The sequence below is a fragment of the Embiotoca jacksoni genome, unplaced genomic scaffold (genome assembly GCF_022577435.1).
Source record: "Embiotoca jacksoni isolate LCO1_2020_lvr unplaced genomic scaffold, fEmbJac1.0.p SCAF_23, whole genome shotgun sequence".
Lineage (NCBI taxonomy): Eukaryota > Metazoa > Chordata > Actinopteri > Embiotocidae > Embiotoca > Embiotoca jacksoni.
Window position 1 is genome coordinate 3,832,361 of NW_027185374.1, and position 26,088 is coordinate 3,858,448.

Below are 26,088 nucleotides of genomic sequence, written 5' to 3' on the forward strand. Positions count from 1 at the left end.
CAGGTTCAGTGTCTGGTCTTTGTTCCCAAGTAGACGGCGCTGGGTTGGTGCAGTAGAGTTTAAGAGGGAGGGCAGTGTTTTTTTTTGGTCATGTACACAATCATGCACCGTACAACATAAAATGTTTTGGTGTCTGTCACCGTCTATAGATACAAAAATCTGGATGTATAAATGTATAAATATATACAGAGACGGTAAAGGTAGTCAAGAATAAAATACCGTGAATGGATGTGAAATTCATGAACTGTGCAAATGGAGGTAGTTGTAACTTATGGGATTGTGTGTGTGATGTGTATATGTGTGGTCTGACTGCCTGAGGTGAAAGAGCCTGAAGTCTGTCAAGTGTCTGATGTAGTAGAGATGGCGGGCTTTCTTCACCAGCTCGTCAATGTGGCAGGACCAAGATAGGTCCTATGTGATATGGACACTCAGGTATATGACGCTCTCTACCAGCGCGCTGTTGATCGTAAGAGGCCGGTAGTTCCTCCCCTCTTCTGCTGAAGTCCACTATCATCTCCTTTGTGTTGCTGAGGAGAGGGTTGTTCTCCTGGTACCACTTTCTAGATTGAATACCTCGGAGGATTGTGGGCAGCTTGGTAAGACAGAAGTTAAAGACAACTTCGCCGTTGGAGGCCCACAGGTCTTCTAAACAGTCCCAGAGAGAAGAGAGAGGAGAGGTCATAGCTTGTCTAAGGAGGAGGAAGCACCACACAGTCAAGTGTCAGACCACACAGACCACACTTCAGTACCCTGCCATACAATTAACACAGGATGAGGGGACCTACTCTCAAAGCCGAGCATGAGCTAAGCCGAAACAGCACTCTTCTACTTTACACACTGATTAAATAATCAGGAAAATATGAAGCTACACTCCCTCATAGAATAGAGATAAAAAACAGCTTAAGTCGAGCTTTAAAGATCATAAGTGAACTGCCTCCCCCAACGGCAGCTGGAGGTTTATTCTAAAGAAAGGGGGAGTGGTAGGAAAAAGCAGTTGCCTCAGGACTTTTGTCTTCATTCTCAGCAGCACGAGGAGGCCTGCCCGCTGAGCTCTTAAAGCACATGAAGGAACACACATCGACCTTAAATGGCAGGCTCCCTTAAGAGGTGAACACTTCTGGAAAGAGAAGAAGAAGAAGAAGAGCAGATGGCTCGGTTGAGGCTACACTGAGCCAGTTTGTTTTGGACATATTATTGTCAGAGTAGTGTGTGTGTGTGTGTGTGTGTGTGTGTGTGTGTGTGTGTGTGTGTGTGTGTGTGTGTGTGTGTGTGTGTGTGTGTTTGTGTGTGGGTGTCTGTGATGGATTTCAAATCAGCACAGTATCTGCTTCAGTTGCAGCCTGTCTGAGCCTCACAATAGATGGTTTGCTCTGGGCCTTTCGGGCCCACATCATAGAGAACGCTGTTTCGACGCCAGGGCTCAATTGAATGTGAAACCCAGTGTTGCTTTACAAACCAAATAACTGCCCTTCTTCTGGGAAAAATATGCTTTGCTTTGGCTTTTCTTTTTTTTACAAAAGATGAGCTGATAAAAATAGCTTTCAAAGCAAATATTCACTTGACAGCTCTATGAAGGATACAATGGAGTAACAGCACCTCTATCTTTTATTTAACAGGATACTTTGAAAAATGCGTTGGCGGTGTGAAGATGATTTACTTGAGCATCTGTTATAAAAGAATGAATTTTCTAAAATGTTATCTTTTTATCACAGAAGCTGAACAATATGCTGAAAAGATAAAACTGGATGAAACATAATTGACTGGAAGGAATTTTGGAAACTACTGAGGACCATATTTTTGATGAAAGGCAGTAGTCTTCTATGAGTAACCACAGCCAGTGACAGTGTGAGTGTCTAAATCTGTCGTGAGTAAACTGAATGTTTACATAACTCACATAATCACATTATAGATCAAATTTTGACATTTAGTGACGGGGCTCTGAACATTTTTGGAACGTCATCTGGCGTATTTTGGGGACTGGCAATTAGTACCCACACCTACATCATTAGTGACTCAAGTTCTTCATTCAGTTTCTGATAAAGATCTATGATTCACTCCTTTCCTTTGACCTTCTGTTCTATATGGTTGTTGTTTTCTAAGTCCTATTTATGTGATGTTATTCTGTTATTTCTGAGCACGTCCAGTGAATTAGAACAGTCAAGGCAGATAATGACGTCTCAGATGTGGTTGCAGGGACTTATACCAAAATCAGTGTTGTAACAGGAAGGAATGTCTTGAGTTCTCCTCTTCTGTGCGCCATCGGTAGCCTTATTGCCTCTGAAGGTTTTGAAAGGCTATTGCGTACCGTATCTAGCATATGAGATAATGGTGGCATGCTGAATTACTACATTTCCCGATTTTTTTAATTGAATGTAGCTCTAAGTTGAGTTTGTTCAGTCATGTCACTGTTTTTGAGTTTCGCAGTGAAATGTTTACATCTTTGACAGCTACAGTTATCATCACACATCTCACAAAGGGAAAATCAGGAACAGACTGTGACATTTCCTGAAGGATTCATCACTAATATTTGCATTCATTAGCACATGTAACACATGCCACGTGTGTGCTACTGTAAACCTTGACCTGAGCAATATGCTTTCCTATTTGCTCTCACCAGATTTTCATATGGAGTGAGAGCTGGTTTCTTTTTCTCTCTGTCATTCATTCTGTTTTTATTTTAAGAAGTACTCCTGGGTTACAGTATTTCATAGAACAAACAAAAAAAAACAACCCAAAGCAGGTCGACTTTCTTTTTTTCTTAGCAGTTGGTAACAAGTCAAAAGCAACTTCCTGTTTTGCTGTTTTTCTGGCCTACCCTACATGCAGTTTGTTTTGATGATGAGAAAGAAAGCATGAAGAGCCTCGTTTACTATATAGGGAGGTTTTTTTTTGTTGGTAAAGCAAGTCTTGTTTGGAAAGGCTTACTGTCCGCTGTAAGGCCTTCAGTTTACCTTTTATTGAGTACTTTAATTGTTGAGAAATTGCGGAAATTGAGCAAAATTGCAAGTTCCTGCAAACATAGAGGAGATTGAATTTATATTAGTTTTTGGGATTGCAAGATCACGATTTCCAGGAGGGAATGGTTAATCGTAGATCCTGCGCGTCGTGTCTGATGTCATGATACGCATGTTGTATCACTTCCTGTTGTTAGTGCACTGTTTATGGACTTATCTGAGCTCACCAAAACTAAAGCTGTCCGTGAAGTGGCGAATTTCAAATTGCAACACACTCTCTTCAAGCGCCTGTGCTTTGCTGATTTTCCTGCTAATTTTACACTTAATGGGGTATTTCAGGTCTGCTAGATTAGCAGTGGCTTCAGTCTCTCCTCCGTCCTGCTCACTGTATCAGAGTTTTAGTTTGTCCTCTGCCTCCTTCAGCGATAATGGTATTTGTAATAAATGTAGTCTTTTCGCAGCATTGGAGGGCTAGGCTAACTGAATTGGAGGCTCTGCGCCATGGAAAACAACCCATTAGTTGAGGTTCCTAATCAGGCCACGGTAGGCAGTGTGGGCCGACCTTATGTTGCCCCTGTGAGCCGTCCCCCTGCAGGACCAGAGCAGGCGGGAAGTCAGGCCGACTGTGTGACAGTAGGAAGCATAGCCCTAAATACAAGCTTGTGGTAACCGGCAGTAGCAGCCGGCTCACAGGGTGCAGAATTGACATTTGAAGAAAAGCTACACTGAACTGTGTGTTCCTTTTTCATGGATGGGAATCAAATTTGAGCTATGTGGCCATCTCCCCCTTAAATAGCCTTCATGATCTCAAAAGGCCTTGCTACTCCTGCCTTATATCCCTGTGTCACCCAGGCTATTTGTCTCACACACACTACTGCTGCAGGTCTGTAGAAAATGACTATTACCTGTGTGATGCCTGATGCAGCCGGTGACAAATTGTTTAATAAGTGTTTCCTAATTTGTTGTTGTTTGATTTGATTGTTTATTTGGCTGAGACCTTTTTCAGCATTAAACTGCTTACCACAAAGCACCAAACCTGAGTGTGCATCTACTGTGCAGCTCAGAAGGCATTTTGCAGGCCTGACATCCCTGAGGAAGAAGAGAAAATGAAGGCTACTCAGATGAAACAGAGGATGCAGCCTGTCCCTGGTACACAACTGGACTCTCTTGTGTACATTTGATCACATTTAATGCTATTTTTTTCAGTGATTTGGCCCAGAGGAACAGTTATGGCCCGTTTATTTTTCATCCAGTGTCACTGTAAATCATCTGCTCTTTTAAAACAAAAGACTTCCCCTCGCCCACTGTTCACCATGCTTGATAGATAAACAAACCACAAGTCACCATGACGGGTACAGGGATAAAAGCAAACCGAAAACAATACAATCCTGTTTGATGTATGTGTGTACAGGCAGTTTTGTAGACAGTAGTTTATAGCCAAGCCTTGCAATATCCTTAGTTGTGATAGATTTATTATATATGTGATCTATACAACACACACAGGAGTTTAATTTATGTATTGTGAGGTCTATTGCGAGATAACACACAAGTTTTATGATGTGAATCTAGAGAGGGCCTGGCCTAATGAACCCAAACAGAAATAATTAAATTAAGGAATGTAGCCCTGGACTCTATCTTCCCTGTCCAATACTCGGCTTGAACAAAGAGTGAAAAGTTTGTAAGCCAGAGAGGCAGTGTCCTTCCGTTTGGTAACATTTGGTTTCAATGTGATACTAGCTCAGCCAGTAGGGGTAAATACGACAACAGTGCATATAAATTATTGCCAAATGATAGCAATCTGAATGAATCTCTTCTTGGATGACAATATGCAATATTAAAGAAGCATAAATCCAACATAAATCCACATTATTAAGACTTCAATTTCAAGAACTCTTGAAATTTGGGTCAAGGCTCCTTGGCGACATAACTCTTTGGGATCTTAGAGGTCCAAGATATATCTGAACTTGGATGAATGTTTGGTTTAATCCAGACATGTGAACAGCAAAAGTAAAATAAGTGTTTGGGTTACTCCATGTATAGTTCAAGAAATACACTTTTTAGGGACCGTTTGGGAGTTCAGACTGTTTTTAGGACTAATAGAGCTTTAGGCTTAAGGTTTAGGGGGAAGCATTTTTAATGAGGGCCCTCAGAGGGAAAAAAAAGAGAGAGAGAGAGGGAGTTTTCTTGGCATCAGCACTAGACAGCTCCCATCAAATCCAAACAGGCACAGCAGAGCGGAGCTGAGCAGGCATCAGGGGTGAAGCTGACATGATCCAATCAATCTCACACTGGATATGACCCTGCATAGCAGCTCTGTGGACACAGTCTAATCACAGTTGTTGAGCCTGCAGCGGACTCACCAGCTCTTTGCACTCACATGCAACCCGGAGGGAGGGGGTAAGGTTTGGGGTGGTGGGGTGTGTGTGTGTGTGGGGGGGGGGGGGGGGGGGGGGGGGGGGGGCACTTTATAGCAAAGGCTTAACCCCTTGATTGCTGTTGAAAAAAAAATCCCCAATGGGGCAGAAAAGAGAAAAAAACCCAACATGTCTCTTAGTATATTGTAGAGCTATATCAGTTCCACCGGTGTGTATCGTTGCCTATAGTTTGGTCTATCATATTGATAACTTGAAATATGCTGTCTTATGAAGAAAGGCACTTAATGTAATACTGTTTTCTCAGGAAATATCTATATCATGTATCCGATTCTGATAACATCAAAGTTACTATATGCACTCATGCCAGAGGAGAAATAAACTTGAAAAAAAAAAGCAGTAAAACGCGTTGCAGGATGTATTTAAACATGGACATTGTTTTTGTTTTTTTCTCCAACAAAATGTGACCCCAAACTGTGTCACTGTGACTGATTCAAATATTAAAACAACAGGAAAGACTTCCTTTGGTGGTGTAGAGGCATTTTTGCATGCAGTCGTCATCTGCATCATGCAGTCCTCTCCTGCATATTCGAGAGCTTCAAACGAGACACTAGATGGCAACCAAGTTGAGCGGGAGAGACAGCGAGTGTGTGTGTGTGTGTGTGTGTGTGTGTGTGTGTGTGTGTGTGTGTGTGTGTGTGTGTGAAAGTGCGCGTGAGAGAGGGGAGAGGGGAGAGGGAGGGGAGATGTGTGTGCGCGCGCGTGTGTGTTGGGGGAGATGAATTACGTCGGCGTGGGACAGTGGAGGGACGGTCTGCTCATGGCACTCAGCTTGCAGCTGGAGGCGAGCTGCAGAGAGGGGAAACAACTGAACAGCGGGGAATGAGATTAATGCACAGGTAAAAATTGTTCGGTCACAGTTGGATGCATGAGTTACAAATTAAATTGTTTGAACTTGCAGATTAGATTATTGTTGCCAGGTGGGAATAGATCTGCAGTGGAGGGAAAGCCAGGAAAGATGTGCTGCGTCTGTAGCGCCACTGGTGCGCTATCTGGGGACCGAGAAAGCGACGGCGACGCGCTGACACCCCGCTTTTAGATGGCTCCAACATTTGGGGTGCAAAACAGGTGTCAGGGAAGTGTCGTCACGAACCCCGGAAGCCGGAGGAGGTGGGAACATCAGAGGGAAAGATGGCAGCGAAATCCGATGGTCGCGGGGTCGTCACCGGTTTCGCCCAGCTGCACAACCTGGACGAGGTGGTGGGGACGGGAGAGGACGACACAAGGAACGGCAGCTCATTCCACATTTGCCACTGCTGCAACACATCATCGTGCTACTGGGGCTGCCGGAGCGCCTGCTTGCATTATCTCCGGAGGAAGGGGAAGGGGAGAGAAGCTGGGCGACCACCGCAGGAGGAGCGCCTCTGGCTGGACTGCCTGTGGATCATCCTGGCGCTGCTGGTGTTCTTCTGGGACGTGGGGACCGATCTGTGGCTGGCCATCGACTATTACCACAAGCAGGACTTCCTGTGGTCAGGCCTGACTCTGTTCTTCGTGCTGGTGCCCTCGGTTCTGGTCCAGATCCTGAGCTTCAGGTGGTTTGTCCAGGATTACACTGGGGGCGGACTGGGCTCCGTGGAGGGGCTGAGTAGTCGTAGAGCTACAGCCTGTTTGCAAAGAGACAGGTGCTGCCGCCTCTCTGTCTGGGTCTGGCAGACCATCATTCACATCTTTCAGATGGGACAAGTGTGGAGGTAAGACAAACTTTGTGTTAAGCCTTTAAAATAACCTGACAAACTCCCCAAAGCACAGTGTTTCCAGCTCCTCTCACTCACTCCGTTCAGCCAGCCTTCTAACCTGTTCTTGACTGTCACCTGGTATAACCCGATGTGTACATGACTGGGGTAAAAAAAAAAAAAAATCAGCACCGTGCTGATGCCATTACGCTTGCCTCCCCAGTCTCCACTGTTGTGGCACACATGCCTGTATTTTGCAACACAGCGTGTTCATATATTTAGCAACAAATGTTATCCCCTCCGCCAAATCCAGACCAGAGTGCCACATCTGCACACAAATTGCACCGCCGTGATTGTTTCATCACAGTGCGCCATTGCGCTTGTGTGGAGAGGGAAGGGAGCTATTTGTTCAAAGAGGGGCAGGTAGTAGCCTAAAGCTTACGTGCGCGTGCGGGGTGCGCGCGTGTGTCTGAGTGTGTGTCAGGCGCGCAGCTCACATCACAGTGCACAGTCGCCTCGACTCACTCTCTCTCCCTTTCCGCATCAGATAGGCTACTCCAACCAGAGGCCAGACGAGCATCTGTTTTCCCGGCTCCCAAAACTACCCCCCCCCCTCCCCTCCAACCCCCCCACCCTCGGCCCTCACCCCCCCCCCCCCCTCACAGACATGATGTCATCGATTCCTCTGCGACGCTCGACATCTTTGCCCCCCCAAATACGCTTTTTTTTTTTTTTTTTTTAGCCATACAAATTGATGCGTCTGGGGACCGCGGAGATACTCAGTGTTCGTCTCTGCGCGTAATCTGTGACATGTAGCAGCCACAGTAGTAAAATGTGACACAGGTGCGCGTAGCTGATCTACTCTATTCAAGCTGTTCAGTCGGAGCTTCTGAGCAGCGAGTTGTTTTTGGTGCAGACAGACGCAGTGGCTGGCATTTAATGGAGAGAAAAAAAAAAAGTAACGCATGACGGCTGCTCTGAGAGGACTGAGAAAAATGTAAAGCAGCACAGCGAGAGTCAGCGGAATGGGTCAAATGATTTTGATCCTGACTTTGATGTTTACAGTCGACATCAGACACTGAGACCGGTCACCGATTCTATTGTCGTATTTGTGTTTGACAGCAGCTTTTGCTCCTCATCAGACAAATGGATTTTCTAAGCCATGATTGTGTTGTAGTCTAATGCATGAGAACATTAGTGCTACAGGCTGAATTACTCATGGTGAGGCCAGGAGTAAAAAATCGGAACTGAAACTCACTGACCTTTTTTGAGAAAAAAAAAATTGCCACAAGCCTGAAAGGAGATATCTCCTCATCCAGTTTTACCAATTTTATTTCACAGTTTGGTCTAAAAGAAATGATCCCAATTTTTCACAGCGCATTCCTCATCAGACTCATTCTGAGCTGTACCGGAAGGCTGTTATATTGATTTGCTGCAGTTGCATTGGTTCAAGTTTATTTACTCCAGTGTGGTTCAATTGATTATTTTGGCTCATATCTGTTGTGGGAAGAGGAGACATGGAGATTGCTGTTTAACCGGTGCCCAGTCAGAGTCGTTGCTTGTGCTGGTGGTCATAGTGGTTGATTTATCACGAGTAGTATATCTTAAAAGAGTATCTCAAGACACCTCACCTCTTTTGAACGAACCATCTTTTGATCCAGTACCAGGCAAAATGCATTTGCTGTTGAGTCACATGACATATAACTGGCACATGTGATGTTTGGTCATGCCTCACACCATTCTTGTATGCATAATGCACTGTATGGTCACCATGTTGCAGACCATGTAGACCAGTTTCATTGCAGGCATTATGACACAAATAAAAGTGTAAACAATGACATTAATTGTGCCTGTTTTCCTCTTAGGTCTGGTATTATTCATGCTGGCTTGTTTGTCTTACTGAGGCCCCTTATAAGGAACTGAGCCATTGTTATAAAGACGGTATTTTTTTGTCTATGTTTTATTGCTGCCCACAAATTGTTCACTCCCTTGCAAAAAGTTTAATTACATCGACGGCTATTTATTTATTTTAAAGCTTCCACCTGCAGCTGTTTGGCGTGGCTTAGCACAGAGACTAGAAACAGGGAAAAACCTAGCCTGACAAAATATACCAGCACCTATAAACCTCACCAATAGATTTCGTCCTGTAATTTCCACTGGTTGCCTGGTAACTGTTCTCATAACCCCAGGGTGCAAAAAAAAAAAATTGCTAAGTTCGGTTTTGCACTGAGGAAGAGCTTTACTTTTCGCCAATCATTTAAATTTTACAGGAGCAGCAGTAAAAATTAAACGTTGCTTAAGATAATTTAAAAAAAAAAGAAGAAAGCACAGCAAGGAAATGTTGCTTATAAGAAAACACAATGTGTTGGTGTGTATTTTGTGACAGCACAAAGCCTAGGGCGAGGGATCATTGTCAGGCCACTTTCTCCCCTTGGACATGATCCGCCTGGCTGCTGGTTTGGAGTTGAGGGTCAAAAGCTGCTCTTGTCAGTTTAGTGAGAGTTCACAACCTAAGACCCACATGGCTAACAGTTGATATGGAGATTAGCCGACAGTGCGTGAGGCCACCTTGCCAATTGGTAGCATATGTTATCATATTACAGTGTATTGTGGGGGCTGTGTATATTTCAAACACTACTGTACATTGCTCACTTTAGTTTTGAGTTTTTTTGACGTGTAATTCACGATATATTTGAATTTAATCGTGTATTTGGCTATTTATGGACAATAAATCATATTTTAGAGTGACAGGATTTCAAAGCACTTATCATAGGCAAGGCAAGATGCTTCAGTATCATTTTGTGGAAGGTTTGGCGTTCGTTAACAAGCTGAAGTGCCGACAGGAGTCAAAAAAACGCTGCCTCATCATGTCTCATTACTCTGTCCTGTTTTCAATCCTACATTCAATTAGCTCCACCCCCCCACCCCTCTGTACACCTGAGGACTGGGCTGATGACAGAATCGCCGAGCTTGTTTTGCAGTTATCGCCTTGTTAATTGTTGACAGAATGGGGAGGGTTCCTCTCCCATCTGTAATCCCACTATGTCACTGGCTTTCCACGGCTCTTTCATGTCCTGCCTCCCTGTGAATCACTGGCACTGCTGCTGGTGGCTCCTTAAGCTTTAAAGATTCTGCTCACATACACTCAGGCACACAGTGGATCACACATACACAGAGGTTTCCTGGCTGTGCGATGGACAGCTTAATCAGTGTAAACCCAAATTAGTGTCTGACTGAAAGGGACCTCGGTCCATCTTCTCCCCCTGAAGAGATCTGTGGAGAAGGTTTTGGAAATTCTTTGTTGTTGGGTATCCCTAGCAGAAATGGCTGGGATGTTGTCTTCCTTTTTAATTTCTAATGGCTGAGTGAAAATGTTGTAGGCTACAACAGGCCAATTTCTGCAGCATCTCACAAATTGAATGTCCGTTACAAACCACTGAAAAGAAGCATTTAAAAAAAAAAAAATTCTTCTGTAGTCCTTACATATATATGACATATTTGTCAGATCTTTAAAGAAGAGGGCCTATCTGCAACATACAACATACGAACAGTAAGTATATATTTCAGCACGATTGAACAATAGGAGCATTCTGCATATTACACACAAAGCTCCGTTTACATGTTACAGGGAGTGCGACATCTGTGAAAACATCTGTATAATGTCTTCTGTAGCTCCTGGGAAAGAACAGCAGAAAGAGTGCATTACAGACTGAGGTGTTGGGTTTAAAATGGGTGTTGTGCATTTTTAGGGAGGTATAGAGGTTGAGTTGCATCATGGGAAATGCATGATCCAGCCCTTTTAGGTCTTAACCAGTCCTAGTGATCGAAGAAAAGGATATTTCAGCCTCTTCTGCTTAATTTTTGGTCACTCTTATTAAAATGGTTTCTTGTGAGTCTCCCAAATCTTTATGGAATTGCAATAAGGAATTGTCTGAAAGGCCCCTTTCAATGCCCATATATTCAGAAAATGTGCATCAGGACAACATTTTGCTAGTCTAAAACATCCATGTTCACTATATGAACTCTGTGTTGTTCAGCCCAGTGATATGTTTTGAATATGGCTATTTAAAGTTTAAAATTTAGTGCTCTCTGCTTTGTGAAAATAAAAACAGATCACTTTTGAAGGGATTTGTCTGTGGTGGTTATCCCCAGTTTTCTCCATATTTTTTAATAGGTTTTAGTTACCAAAACCGACATTTGAAAGATGATCTGAAAGATAGACTAGAGGAGAGACTAGGGAGCTGTCCCTCCTGAAATTACTGCTCTGCTCTTGTCTTCTTTGTGGGAGCTGTCCAGTGCTGAAATTCTGCCTCGAGCACAAAGACGAGTTTCAGTGCATTTTCTTGGTATTTTTAATGCTCCTGTGTCAAATTATACTCACTGAATATTGTAGGGTGTGTATACATGAGAGTGTGTATTGATTTTTACTGTCTCCCGGGCAAATACAGCACTCTGTTGCACTAGGTCGGTCGTAACCACAATGGAGATAATATCTGGAAGACGTCATGTTTTGATATGCTAAGAAATATTCAGTTTAATGATGTATTCGTTGCACATTTGGACTCCTGTGAAAAGTGAAAAAGACTTTGGACGTGCATCTATACTCAATCCATGACAGTGTTTGTCAGTTTGTCAATCTTGTTAGGTTGAGTTTGTATGATGTCCATCAGAATTAATTACATTCATCTTGGCTATTAAGAAATTCTCCAGTTGAAGAGCAGAAGCCAAAGAAGGGGGGATTCCCCCCTCGCAGTTGTACAAAATGTTTCAACACCACATATCTGGTTGGTTGGATTACGCTTTAATCCACAACAAGAGTGGGCTCACCACTAAGCGGCACGAAGAAATTGCCTCATGGTTGACATCTGCCACTGTTTCCTAGCCTGGTAAATATTAAAACAGGCTGCAAAGGAGTCAACAAAAGCCTCTCTTGGCTGGCGGGGCAGCTTGTAGTTGCCAAAAAAAGGTTTGTAGATGCAGTGGAGCAAGACATTGAGATGATACAATGCAACCAGCTGCCCTGTCAAGGAAAAAAAAACAGCTGAGGGGGTGAAAGAGGGAAAAGATGAAAGCTTGGATGAATTGTTGACAATCCATATAATTATGTATTGAGAGTTTAAAATGGCGAAAGATGGGAACATCTTGTTCTGTCCAAAGTGGAGACACTGGAGTATTTTTGGAGCGAAGGAAACGGCTGATAGACGCCTGCGTCTTACTGGGCTGCATATATTCTTTGCGGGCAGAATACATAAGGCACGAAATCTCCATAAAAAAATCCTATTGTTTCTCATTGTTGTAAAGGCAAATGAAAAGAATATTGTGCATTGATCCTCACATGCTTCATTTTCTAAGATACGGATCACATTCAAATATCTAGAATACCAGACACGTAAATGCGTTTTGTTCTTCAGAAAACAAAAAGCACAGAGCACACAGGCATAGACACAAAACACTTCTTTTTCTTTGTAAAGGCACACATCTTACTCTGTTGTGTGTTATTTACAGACAGCACATTAAACTTCCATTGCTGCTCTGGAGCACATCAGTCGAACGCTACTCATTTTCTCATTAGCAATGATAACAGGGAACAAACCTTTGCAGCTCTCCAAGCAAACCCTCCAATTATGTGACAGAGGAGCCTAACAAAATGCAAGAAAAGCCGACTTTCTTGGGAAAGTATCACAGCTGGGGGTAAAGAGACAGAAAGCCATAAATGGCACCGAAATATGTGCTTCAGTTACTTGAGTAGCAGAGAGAGAGAGAGAGAGAGAGAGAGATCTGAAAAAGAGATTTAACTGCTGTTTTGGTTCTGTGTCATCAGGATTTTGGTTCAGGCTCGGCTGTTGAATTACGGAGTATTGATAGAAGATGTTTGCGCAAGTGTGAGGTATTTAAATCTAAATCTTTCACCTCTAGATGAATAAACTCTGTATCATAAAAGAGTGTGGGTTATGGGTACATAAGGGTTAAACCTCTACCGCTAAATGAGAAGCTAACATGTCAGCTCATTGTGATCCCATTTCTACGGGAGATAACACCAGCTGTTATTGCAGAGAGCTCTTAAGTTCAGTGCAGAGCGAATGAATGGGAATAAAAAGCCTGCAATGATGCTTGATTTAACCGCCTCAGGCCTGCCTCCTGAGCAAAATAATATTTTGTAGTAGAAGCCTGAAGGCCCTGATGTTACACTGTCGCTGCCTCTCCACACTGGTCAGCAGAATGAGACGGTCTCAAGAAGGAATATCAAACACTCAGGCAGACGGAGATTTGTATGTGGATCACATACATATGTGTGTGCGAAGATACACAAACTGCACCTCAGGGGAGCAGAGAGTAACTCCTTTTTATATATACCTCTTTATATGCAGTCTCTCACACTCACAGACACACAAAAACACACACCTTGGCAGAGTTACACATTTCCATGTCCTGTTTCTTCAGGCACTTAGATGACAATGGACAATGAACTTCTACCCTCCCGCTGCTCTCTCCTTCTGCAAAAAATTATTTTCTGCACTCTCTTCTTCATAGTACAGAGAAACAAGCCAACCTCTTATTTCGGACTTTATCATCACCGGGCTTCGACTTCTGAATGCAACCCAATATCACGCCAATGTGTGTCGGTCCACGTCAGCATCCTTTGACGGTGTAATGGTTTGTCTCGACTTGGCTTGAAAAACAATGTGGTTAGGTTTAGGAAAACAAAGGCACATTGTTAGGGTTCGGCACAAAACTACTTGGCAGGAAAAAGTTTCTTTAAAGAAATCCACGTCACTTTCTCGTGGACTCAAACCAACCACCGCCTAACATATACTTCCTCATTTTGAATTTAGCGTGTTTGTACTTCGTCAACTGACCTCCGTCACATGGCTCCCTTTTTTCCCCTTGGTCATACTGTGCGTGTACTTTTCGTGTACCAGGCGAGGGAAAACATGACATTGACACAGTATCCTCTCTTGCACAGACAGGTGTATTACACGCTTCGGTGTGACAATGTGATGCCTGATTGTGGATATAAACCAGGGGTCCTAAACCGATAACTCACACGCTACTGGTTAAATATGCGTGTTCAGTATCACTTTGTTATTGTTCGCATAAAAGAAGCTTATTCAGTTGTTTAGGTGGAACTCAGCTATATGTGAATACATGTTTCAGTGTCCGAGAGCTACATGAGTTGTCAAAGTAGCTCTCCAAGGTAAAAAGGCTGGAGACCCATGATATAGACGCATAAATGAAGTACTTCCTATATTAAGTACAGTATATCCTCTAGTTTGCTTATTATAGAGAAATCCTATGTAAAGACCAAAACTAAAACCAAGGATTGCCTGTCTAGCGAGGGAACACAGATGCACTGAAGTTTATTAAATAGTATTAGTTAATCCCATATTATTAGTTGATCCCATACGCACTGTCCTTCCAGAAAGGGCATTAGATGTGTTTAATCTACAGTTGAAAGTATTGCTCAACAAAGGCGCTCTTTAGTTTTGATTTAAATTTAGTTAAAAAAAAAAAGAAAAGAAAAAAGTGCTCAGCTGTTTTAAGAAATTAATGAAGGTCTTTTTTTTTTTTTTTTTTTTTTTTTTTTTAGTTATATAAAAAAAAAAGAAGAGAGACCACGCATGTATCATCCTAAAATAATGTCTTATGTAGAGAACCAGTGAGTAGTGAGTACCACAGACAGGGTAGGAAGGTATTGAGCGATTTACAAACATGTTTTTGGTTTTGGTCTTTTTATTCAAACCCATCCTTATCTTTTATATTTGATTAGACATGTACTTGCCAGATTCCGAGTCATTTTTCAATTTGCGTCCGTGTATGTTAACATGTTTACACTCTTCCATTCTGCTTGCTACAGTTGTAGCTTGCACGCTTGTGGAACTTGGCTCATGACGATGTAGGATTTATTGACTTTGAAGTCTGTTGTTTGTTCAGCGCGGTGTGTGCCTTGTTCTGTTTGGCAATTATGTTGGCTGCATCAGTTCAATTCTCAGTCCTCCCTACAACCGTCTGTTATTTCCTCTCTCCTCTAAACAGAAGTCTAAATCGGCCCCGTTGACACTTTTCCTTTGACGTCTTTAAAAAGCCCTAACTACACGCATGCATGATGTACTGTATGTATTTTCCACATGCATATTCTACTTAGAGAAGATAATTACCAGGGCAGAGGTTATCCAGTGCGAGCTCAAAATACTCACACACAGAGGCTATTTTTCATCTCACTCACCCCCACCACCACACACACACTTAATACTTACATTCCTAATCTGTATTAATGCTTGCTGTTCTCCTGAAATAGGTGAGGCACACATTCCCAGATGTACCATTTGAGATCATCATGTGTTCTTCCTGTATACTTTCCTTATCCATTAGTGCTCTCCATAAGCTCAAGCCACTGGGTTACCATCTGTCTTCCCTACAAAGTTAACATATGTTTTTATTTTTATCCCTTGCTCTCACTTCCAACTATTAATGTTCCTAGACTCCTCATAAAGTCTGTTATCGCTGTCCATTCATCCTGGAAGGAGACACCACACTGTGTGCTGCTCTTATCCTCCACTTATTTGCTATAGTTAGAACGATAGGGCTCTCTACACTATGTGCTGAAATGCTGTGTCCCTTACCACTAGTTAAAGTCATCATGCGCTCTCCCTCCCCTCCATCTTTCTCTTTGTGTCTATGCCTCTCTCCCTGTGTTGCCTTCACATAAAGCTGCACTTGACCTCCATTTCTGTCAAGGAAACTAGAGCATCTGGCTCCTGCCCCATTACAACTCAACACCTCCTCCCTCCTTCCCTACCTCCTTTATCCTGCCATACCACCCATCTTATACTCCCTACAGAGCCCATTTTCAGATCTCCCGCACTCCCTTCTTCATTTCTGCTCCCTCTTTCTGACAAAACGTCTCATTTCTGCAGGAAACTGTTACACCTCAGATCATGAGTCAAACTGTGGCTTAATGGTTCTCCTCTCACACTATATGCCATTCCCTCAGATGCATAGCTCCTCACAGGCACTTATTTATGCTCTGTTGAAAAGACTGCACACAATAGAGCAGATCAATACAAATGCTCGAAAAAAGGAGAGGTTATAACCTCGGTGATAGAATTTGAGTCTTTAAAGGTGCATGAAATAATATTAAAACTGAATGAAGTTACTCCTGTGTTGTGACGGGTTTCTGGTACTGTGGCTCCCACTGAGAATCAACACGCAGTGTGGTACAGCTTTTAGACACTTTTCAACTCGAGGCAAAATAATTATACACTTATGAGAAGGTTCTTTCATCCCAGGAGATCATGCAAGGTGACTGTACAAAACATGTTCAGGTTTAAGTGGAGGAAAAATAACAACAATCAAAGACAGTCAAAAATCCAGATAAATACGAGCAGATATTTCTCTCAGCAGTTTGACCCCAAAACTAAAGATAAAATCAGAGAGAAACCTGAACTTCTGCCTAATGATAAAAATAATAATGGTAATAAAATACATACATTTGCATGTTAATTATATTAACAAAGTGCAAGTGTAAGTGATTAGCTGGCAAAAGGACTCCAGTGGCATAAATAAGATCCTCTGTTGTTGAGTAAGTAGGCAAAGGTATAGCTGTAAGATAATGTCCTGATATAAACTATTTGCTACAAGTTTTTCTGGCCCCTAGTGGACAAAATTTGTTTTAATGCTGTCTTAAGGAATATTTGTCAGGACAGTCTAACTTACAGTGCGAACAAACTGGTATAAAGACATATATGCAGTCTCAGCTTGGCTGTGGATGAGACGAGGTGAAGGCACCTCGGTGCAGCTACTGAGATTTGGATAAATCCTGAGCAGCAGGGATTTCTGCTTAGCGAGGAGTTCCATTAAGCAAAGTCTGCAGTGTTTGTGTGTGGGAAGCTAGTGAGGGATCACAGACTGGTGTTTCAGTGTGAGTTTCTGTCACTTTGCTAGGGCACCTGTACAGAGGACTGTGGGGTTTTGGGAGGAAGCTCTCTTGCTGGTAGGGCTCCTTAACCCCTTGCTGCCAGGTGAAGTGTTTGACCCATAACTCCGTTTATATTGAAGGAATTATATAGTTGTCCTTTTCCCAAACTGTCTGTAAGAATTAGTAGTAAGACACACTACTGTGTAAAGGGCAATCAGATGATACAAAGTGGGACCACAGTGCCCCTTCCACAAGGCAGTCTCAAGCACAGTCCATTGTATGTAAATGTTGTCAATCAATCATGCAGCAATATATGATAACTCATAATTTACCAGGCAGCAAGGACCTGCTAACATGCTAAATACTTATTACATGGTTTAAACATGGTACACATTACAGCTCACCACAATGCAGTTATGAGCAGATAGAAGGATGATGTGTGAAATTGTGTATAAACAGTAATTAATCTTTTACAGTATGGTATTAGATAGTTAGGACACACAGACGCACACGCACACCCACACATTTCCCTGCTCTATTTGATACTGTCTGCGCTTTATTCATATCTCTGCTGTGTCTTGGAATCTGCATCTGCAGTGTTCAGTGAAGACCACCATTGTTTGAGTCTAATCATGGCCGACGCTCCAGGCGTCAGTTTGATAAACAGACAATCTCTGCTTATAAATAATAGAACAGCTCCGTTAGTTCTCTTGCTCTCACAATGTCACACTCGCAGGGTTTCAAGTCATCTCTTCTCATTCTCATATTTGCGTGGTGATACCCAGCTTAGTGAGCTGGTATGCTGGCTGAGAAGTTGGGAATACGGAGATATGCTGCATGCAAAAGTCAAAAGAGTGCACTCCTTCCAGAAAATCCGTGCTGTTGTGCAGTGTCAGCTCGCTCTGCGGGGAGTCAGTATTGCTAATATGAGAGTGAGACGACAAGCGATCAACGTGACAGTCTTCCCCCGTTTGTAGTTTCTCTCCTCATTCCATTTTGATTGTAAACACACACATATTAAAGTTTTTTTTTTTTTTATCATCTAACTTGCCACAAAGAGAGCGAAAAGTTGCATAAGTATTAGTCAAACTATTCCTTTAAAGAGATTACAGACATATTTACACTACTATATGTAAACCAACATGTATACCAGTGCTGTGAATTAATTTTGAGCTTTCATATGTGACATTTCCTGTCAGGAAAATCCGATCTGGCTGACATAATGTCAGGGGCCCCTTCATATTAAGGACAGCCCGTATTCAGACCTCCTGCTCACTAGTCCATCGCTGTCCTTCCTCTGTCCTTCTTTTCTTTCTTAATATTGTGGCTGGATGGCCTTTTCCTCGCTGAAGAGAACAATTGGGTCCTTGTGGGTGACCTGAGATCATCACAGGAGGGAGGTCATCAGCTCAGGAGTCCGACCGTGTTCTGTTAGATGTTATACATCACTTCCACTACAGGCCTGACTGGGAATGGGTTCACTAAAGTGCACTTCACATGTTGGAACTCAGAGCTTTGTTTACTGTTTTTTTTACTGACTCTTGTTCCTCCTCATGTCCCTCTGTCTGTCTCTGTCTGTTTCTATTTGTTTCCTCTTCCTCCTCCCTCCCTCTTTTTCTTCTCTTTTCTCTTGTTTTGTTTCCGCTGCATCCTCGCGCAATGTCTGTTTGCCTTCAGACTAAATTACATATTAACAGCAGCCTGTATTCTTTGGGCCCAGGAGGGCATTTAAATACATTGTGGTTAGTATGCTTGTGGCAAAAGCAACAGGACCTGATTGATGTCACTCTTCTGTCACTACCCTTTTATACATATTGAACATACACGTGCAAGAAAAAGTGTCACCTTAAAATTTAAGCCACCTGTTTCTTACTCATACTGAATATGTGTAAATGTGTTTACACGCATGGATCTATGTGAACTTGTGAGCTCGAATACATGCATAGGAGGTGTGAATGTTCTTTTGCCTTATGTTATGATGAGTCTTGAGAAGCGCTAAACTCATCTCATATGGTACAGTGTAAAACACCTGTTGCTTTGCTGTGAAGTTTTGCTCTGCAGAAAGAACGGGTGTAACCTTGTTAAACAGATGGTTAAAGATCCCCATAAGTTGAAAATCATTTTGAAAAATAAAAGTATAAAAGGTGTAAAATAAAGAGGGAAAAACTTAGTTTTAACATGTTTTCAAAGTTGTGCACTGATGTGGCTACATTGTGGTTGTTTCATCGTTGTGATACAACAACAGCGAAAGCACCATCACCTTTAGTTTCAAAGTTTTACATTTCCAATGTAAATTCATGAAAGTATTCCTTGAAGTGACAGGAAACCATTAACGAGAAGTAACAGTAAAGTAATGTGTAATTGTTAAAAAGCCTCACTGTAAAGTTCTGGACTCGCTGGACTTGAGCTAGAGAAGATGTGCTGAGGCAGGTGAACAAGATGTCAGGTAGTCAAAACAGTGGGTAACCTTTTCCAAAACTTTAGGCTGAAGGAGGGATGTGATGATTTGCAGTGTTATATAGTTTGGTAAAGTAGGACTGAACCAGAGAATCCAATGCACCTGACATATTGTGCTGCTGGACTAGTTAGACGTAAGCGATGTGTCAACACGGGTACATTTGAAAAACTCCTTTTTTCTTACAGTTACGCTTTAGGAAGTTTTGACTCGTCCATTAATTCCTACTTTGTCGCACTAGGACAGTTTCGGATCAGGTGTGGATTCAAAAGATTATTGTGATTAACAGACAGATACAGCGGCATAAAAGTTACAAGACATACCCAGAACAATGAATTAATGTATGTGAGGTCAGGATTGAAAGAGAACTGACACTCATGGCACAACACATACTTAAGGGGATGATGATGAAATGTAATCATTTATGGAGAAGATTCAACCCCTCATATGTAGTTACAAATATTTTCAAAGTCTTGATGTTACTGTACATAACAATAACTATAATAAAATCTGAATACATATCAAGAAACTAAATCTAATATTGACACCCAACCCTATACCATTTACTGAAACATAATACAAACTAATGATAGGTAAATATATACTAAGTGATATATATGTATATATCTGGTATATAAGGTGTGATTTTATACAATATGACGAGTCAGTAGGTCTAAGATGTAGACGAACATTGTTCCACTTAGTACTTCCTCTGCATTGGTTTGAAGATGAAATGGAGTCAGTGAGATATTTTCAGCCACCGTGTCTGAGTGGATTAGGCCAGTATTCCTTTAAGGGACATAGTTTAAAAACTGCCTCTGCGACTCCCTTGCTTCTTATATGGATTACAGGTTTGGAGAAAACAACAAAGAAGTACACCACAAACATCTCATACAGTACTGTACAAAAGCTGTAGACGTTTTAGATGTTTAGATTCTTATGCGGCATTAAAAGACGTCAGGAGAACCCCAAATTCATTCTTTAGTGCATGACGACGACCTCATCGTCAAGTCGTAAAGAACTTTGCAGCAACAAGAAGACCAAGAAGTCCTGTAACAGATGGTATGGCCCCTGTAGAGCCCTGATCTCCACATCATAGAATCAGTCTGACATTAAACAGAAGAACCTGAGACAACCTAAATCCACAAGGGAACTGTGGGAAGTTCCCCGATGTCTGGAACAACCAATCTGACGATACCAGTGAAAACTATGTGCAAGTGTACTTGGAAAACAGCTGCCGTTTAAATACGATGCAAACCAAATATTGATCCAGTTCATTTTGTTTCTGTTTACTGCACATCATGTGAAGCTGATTGATAAGAATTATGCATGGCACTATTTTCCCTTTTTTGTCCAATCTTCACATTTGGTGTCTGTTAACAGCTCCTGGTTAACCAGCCGATGAACGAGTGCCTGTGCTGGCTCGTGGTTTTTGGTTCTTTTCATTTGTCAAACTTTGATGCGGTAAACGTCTACCCTGGTGTTATGTTGATTATTATGTTCTGTGTTCGACGCAGCCGTAACGTACCCTAAATTGGAGTTTTAATGGTCAATGAGAAAATGTACATATATTTAGAAATTTAGTCAAACTAATTAGTGCTATGGCTAATTTGCAGGTTTTTACCCTAAGTGACTTGTTCCAGGCAAACATAGTTCCTTGTCTTTATAGTTGCCATTTTCACCCTGGAAATTGACGGCAACCCCACTTTCTGTGTTTGCCTTCTCTCACATTTTGCAATAAATGGATTTATGCTCTGTGGAGTTTTATGTAGAGCGCGCCAAGATTAGCAGGATGTTTAATCATGGAGCCTTTTGAAATAAGCTTAACATTTATCCGAGCGCAAGGCGGGGAAAAAAATAGCACGGGAATTCTTTTCGTCTGCTCTTTGGAGAAAGGTCCATGGGAGTAAAAAAAAAATCAAATGTTTGAATGTCTGTTTATTGATTTATACGGAACTTTTTTTGATACAGGTTTTAAGTGCAGGTCTTTGAAGCTTTTCCCACACCATTTTCATCTCAGAGAGAGACGGCTGTTTATTTATTTTTGTCGTCTTTGGCATTTTTCCCTCACTGCCACGAGAGATTGCGGACTGGGTTTTGTCTTTTTTGGCATGGCCGAGCTCTCCTCTCACTCACCTTCCCACTGGGCACAAATCTCTGCCCTTTGAAGACAAGTCAATGTAGCAAAACATGGAGCAATATGCAGCACTGTCATATAGTAGTAGGAGGCCTCCATTTCAAATATATATGTTGATGTCGCCATTGTTCATCGTCTTTTCACACCTGGTTTCCTCTGAAAATTGACAGGCAGCGCAAACTCCCGCTTACACCGTCAATACTGAAGACATGAAGTCAGTGTTTGCTGTGGACCTTTGTGTGTAACACAAAACACAAGGCTGTAATTTGTGCCACACACAAAACAGTACACAGTAGAACGATAGCTTTGAAGTCTGTCTGTTTCTTGGAGAGAAAAGTCTTTACATTAATTGTTAATCATTATGAATTATTGAAACCTTTATGTGTAATTCATGGAGAATGTTCAATAACCGTTTGTACATGATTTATTACGTGGGATTGCAATTTTTCACTTTTATTTTGTGCTACAAAAAGCATTTGTGCCTGTGGGGAACACGCTCGCCGTTAGCTGTGAATTTTGTATTTGCAGTTCAGCTTATTAGAGCACACACAAATAAATGTTTGGGTTCATCCTCTCAATTAGAAAGATTCATCTACAAAGTCTATAATCACACTTTAACTGAGTTTAATTTAAACCCTTTAACACAACTTGTGATTGCATTATTATATTACATTACATTGCATACGTGTTTTTTTCCACGATAGTTGCCTATATCTGTTACATTAATATACAAGCCAAACGCAGTAAGTGCTGTGCAGTCATTTTTACACTTCAGATGACTGTGCGTCTCAGTGTGTACATTCTGACTTGTGTGGTTGTGTGTTTCTGTCCTGGTTTTGGACCGCCGATGATGATCTGATGTGTCAGGTTTCATTTACACCTGTCCGTGCCAGAGACGCTGTGAAATGAATTGAGCTAAAACATTAATTTGCTTGAGGTTTCTCAAAACGTCCAACCAGTCATTAACATGCCTCGCATCAAAGCTGGAGTGTTTGTTTTTTTTAATTTTATTTTATCTGTGTGCAGTGGAGAGAGGAAATACCAGAGCAGTGCAAAATACAGTATCTGTGTTGTGTGTGGATGTATGTGTGATTGAAGGACAGAGAGACAGAGAGGACGGAGACATCACAGCAAAATGCTGCAGTGGATGTTGATTAGCAGGTTGTAGAAACGCTCTGTCTGCTGCTTTTTGAGTGAGACTTTTTGAATTAATTTGTTCTTTAGTGAGAATTATTAAATAGATCATCTGGCAGTACAGTAATAATGACATTAATTATTCATTGCTGAACTCACTGTACAGCTTTAATTAGCTCTTTGCATAGCATCTGTCCATCATAATTACAACAAAAAATCTGACACTTTATTTTCCAAGTGTTAGGATTGCGGGGGAACTTATTATAATGGTGTTGGTGGAGAACACATGAACTGTTAATGAAGCTGTCGAGGTACAATTTCTGCATTTGATTTGATTTGATTTTTTTCATTTTGGAAGTGTGGGGACTTTGGGAATGCAGTTTACAGTATTGTGTTTATACAGGTTTATATATATACTCTTTAAATCATTGTACTTAAACTTCACATTGATTTTAAACTGAGTTTTAAAAAAAAGTGGTACATCTTTCATGACAGTTATACTTTCACAAACTGTTGGAGACACAGTACATCCATGGCTTTTGTTTAGCTTCATGTGTTTTCAAGTTGTGACTAAATGTAGAAGGGATATGTGGCTCCAGAACCATACAGGATCTACAGATACTTTTTGTTATGATCTAAAATGCAACTCCACTGTGATGATGGATTTGGACACATTTCCTGAAATCTTCCTCTTACCAAGATACCATTCGTGACATGATATAGGAACTATAGTAGGGGAGGTTCTCTTACTTTGCCGCTATTATCAGTTTGTATGCAAAAAGTACGGTTTCTGTATAAAACTGATAAAACAAAAATGTCTCTGTAGGAAAGAGTAATTGGAAAACTATGACTTGAGGTTAGAGTTAAAAAATGAATTCATTAATTATAGTGTGCACATAGGAATTGAAGAGATATGTATGGAGTCTTCGGTGATTGGACGTCCTGGTTTTACAGGAAGTAGCCATGCCAGTAGCTGAAATGTCAGCTTGCAGCAGCAGAAAAGTTCAAACATTTTACCCTTTAATAGCAACAAGATGACTGGCGGCAAAGTCTTGATTGGTTCAAGTGAAAATTGCAAATGCCATCAGTCTCCCATTTGAGTTGTAGAAATAAAAAAAAGACTAAATAAAGAGAGTGAGCATGAAGGATAGTTATCCAGATTGAACTTCTGCTAAGTTTCATCTCCACTAGTTCCCATGAATTCCCACAGGGGAAGAAGGAAAGTCTTGACATATCTGCATTTACAGTGTTTAGCATAGTCAAATTCATCCTATTAAAAAGTCAAATTTTTCAAACCCATTAATTGGTGGTGAAGTTTCTTTCTTTCCATATTTTTTTTCTTTTACTATCTATATACCCTTTAGTTAAAGAGCTGAAATGTAGATGTGAGTATCGAGAACTGTTAATTAGGCAATGCCCCGCTGCAAACTGTGACCTAGATTTATAGTAGAGTCCAGCACTGACCAGTCAGACCAACGCTGCTGTACAGTGGCAGTGCTCTGCTTTCATTTGAAACAGCTCCAACCATGCGTAGAAAAATGAAGAACAAAAAGCACAACCCCTCTCTTGTGCTCACTCCCTGTGTCTCCTACTCTCTGCCCTTATGTTTCAGCAAAATATATGTCAGTAAGAAGTGTATGACAGTGTAGCAAGGTTAGCAACAGACACAATTAGACTCTATTAGTGAGTGTTTTTACAGGCGAATTAGTATCCTGTGATGTTTAGATTTTTCGAGGATCCTGGTTATGCACGCATGTGTAAACATCTTATCCTGGGTTTTAGGGAACTGGGATACCGTTGCATGTAAAACACCTTATCCATGTTTATGACCATTCTCTGCTACTGAAGAGGATAGTGGCTGAAATTAAACAATGCAAGGCATTGCTGTCCACAGATAATCATTTGTATAATTACAACACAATCATTTGTATTCAGGGTTATGGATAACCAGGTTTTTCATGTACCATGTAAACGCAATATCCTGAATATGATCAAATACAGGATAAAAAAAAAAAAAAAAAAAAAAAAAGTGCATGTAAGCATACTCGGGGAGAAGCATCCCACATGAAACTTAAGCCCATAAGAGGATGGAAGGTTGCAGAGGATCCCCCCAAATCTAGATGTTGGTATAGATGGCGGAGTAAAGCCTGCAAGTGCTTGATGAAATATAAATCTGCTTTGACATCCTGGAAGTCATGGTGATGATATGGACTTACTGGGTTGCCCAGTAAGTAAGTAAGTAGGTCTGAAAGGCAACAGTAGAAGGATCACAATGATATTTGAACAACTTCATGCAAGGACTAATCGGATCAAGTAACACTGCCAGAACAATTGTCCAGACTTGGTCAAATTAAGAGAGTGTAAGGGACTTTGACAGCATGGAAAAGTGGAAGTTATGAAGGAGACTTGAGTGTGAAAAAAATAGCTGAAGCAAGTTCATCCATAGAGATATAAAGCAGACCGTGCTCCACTAAAACGCGGTCATATAGGTTTTCTATGCAAGCAGTTTAATTGTAGCCTGGTGTTCCAGACCCCAAATCACTGCGTGAATTCATGGGTCTGACTACGCTCCGTTATTTCTCGTCATATCCTAATGGGCATAGACTTGGGAAAAGTACTGGAGAAGCCTTTAACCAATCCGTAACGCTTGACTTCAGCGTCATACTTCGTCACCCCTACTGGTCACTGATTGGTTTACCCTTCAGAATGGCTGTGCAAACGTTAATGCGAACGGGGTTCCCAGACTATAATCACAGCAAAGAGAACTGAAACTGTGGTCTGTAGTCTGGTAACACCAGACGAGTTTAACTTGACCGATAGTTAGGTTTAGTGTGACCTCTAGTGGCTTTATCAAAGGAAGAAGTCAAGTGATACAGTATAAATAGCAACAAAGTCCACGTCGGAAAGAGGTTGGGGGTGGTTTGATGGTTCAAGAACAGAACTTTAACCCAGGAGACAAACCAAACATACGTTAATTTACATAACGTGTTACATTTAATCCTAAACCTAACCAAACTACAGCCCTTTCACAACATTAACCACAGGCTTGTCATTGTTACAAAGGTTACCACAAAGGCTGGATGCACCTGTTGATGTACTCCCCAATTTTCATGTAATTTTGGCAAATAAGCTATTCTGTCGTTAAGGTATGAGAACGTGTTGATATAATGACAAGATGTGAGAGGAATAATCAAAAACTTAACTCATTGAAACAAACAAAAGAAAACATTTGATAACAAGTATGTACACTCCTGTACAGTCACGATAATACCGTCGTCTTTCCAGACAGACAAATGGACAGCTGACTTCATCATACCACAAACATCAGTTGGCAACAACATATTTACCACAACATGCTAAAACTCGGGTAATACAATATAGGTT

General features: G+C 41.5%; 1 protein-coding gene across 1 annotated transcript in view; it reads left to right on the forward strand.

The window, feature by feature from the left end:
* Window positions 1–6,133: 6,133 nt before the first annotated feature.
* Window positions 6,134–26,088, forward strand: part of xkr6b (XK, Kell blood group complex subunit-related family, member 6b) — a 53,511-nt gene continuing 33,556 nt past the window's right edge. The window contains exon 1 of the mRNA XM_069158297.1: window positions 6,134–7,080. Coding sequence (XP_069014398.1) covers window positions 6,518–7,080 — 563 coding nt within the window. The 5' untranslated portion in view covers window positions 6,134–6,517. The remainder of the gene's footprint in view (window positions 7,081–26,088) is intronic.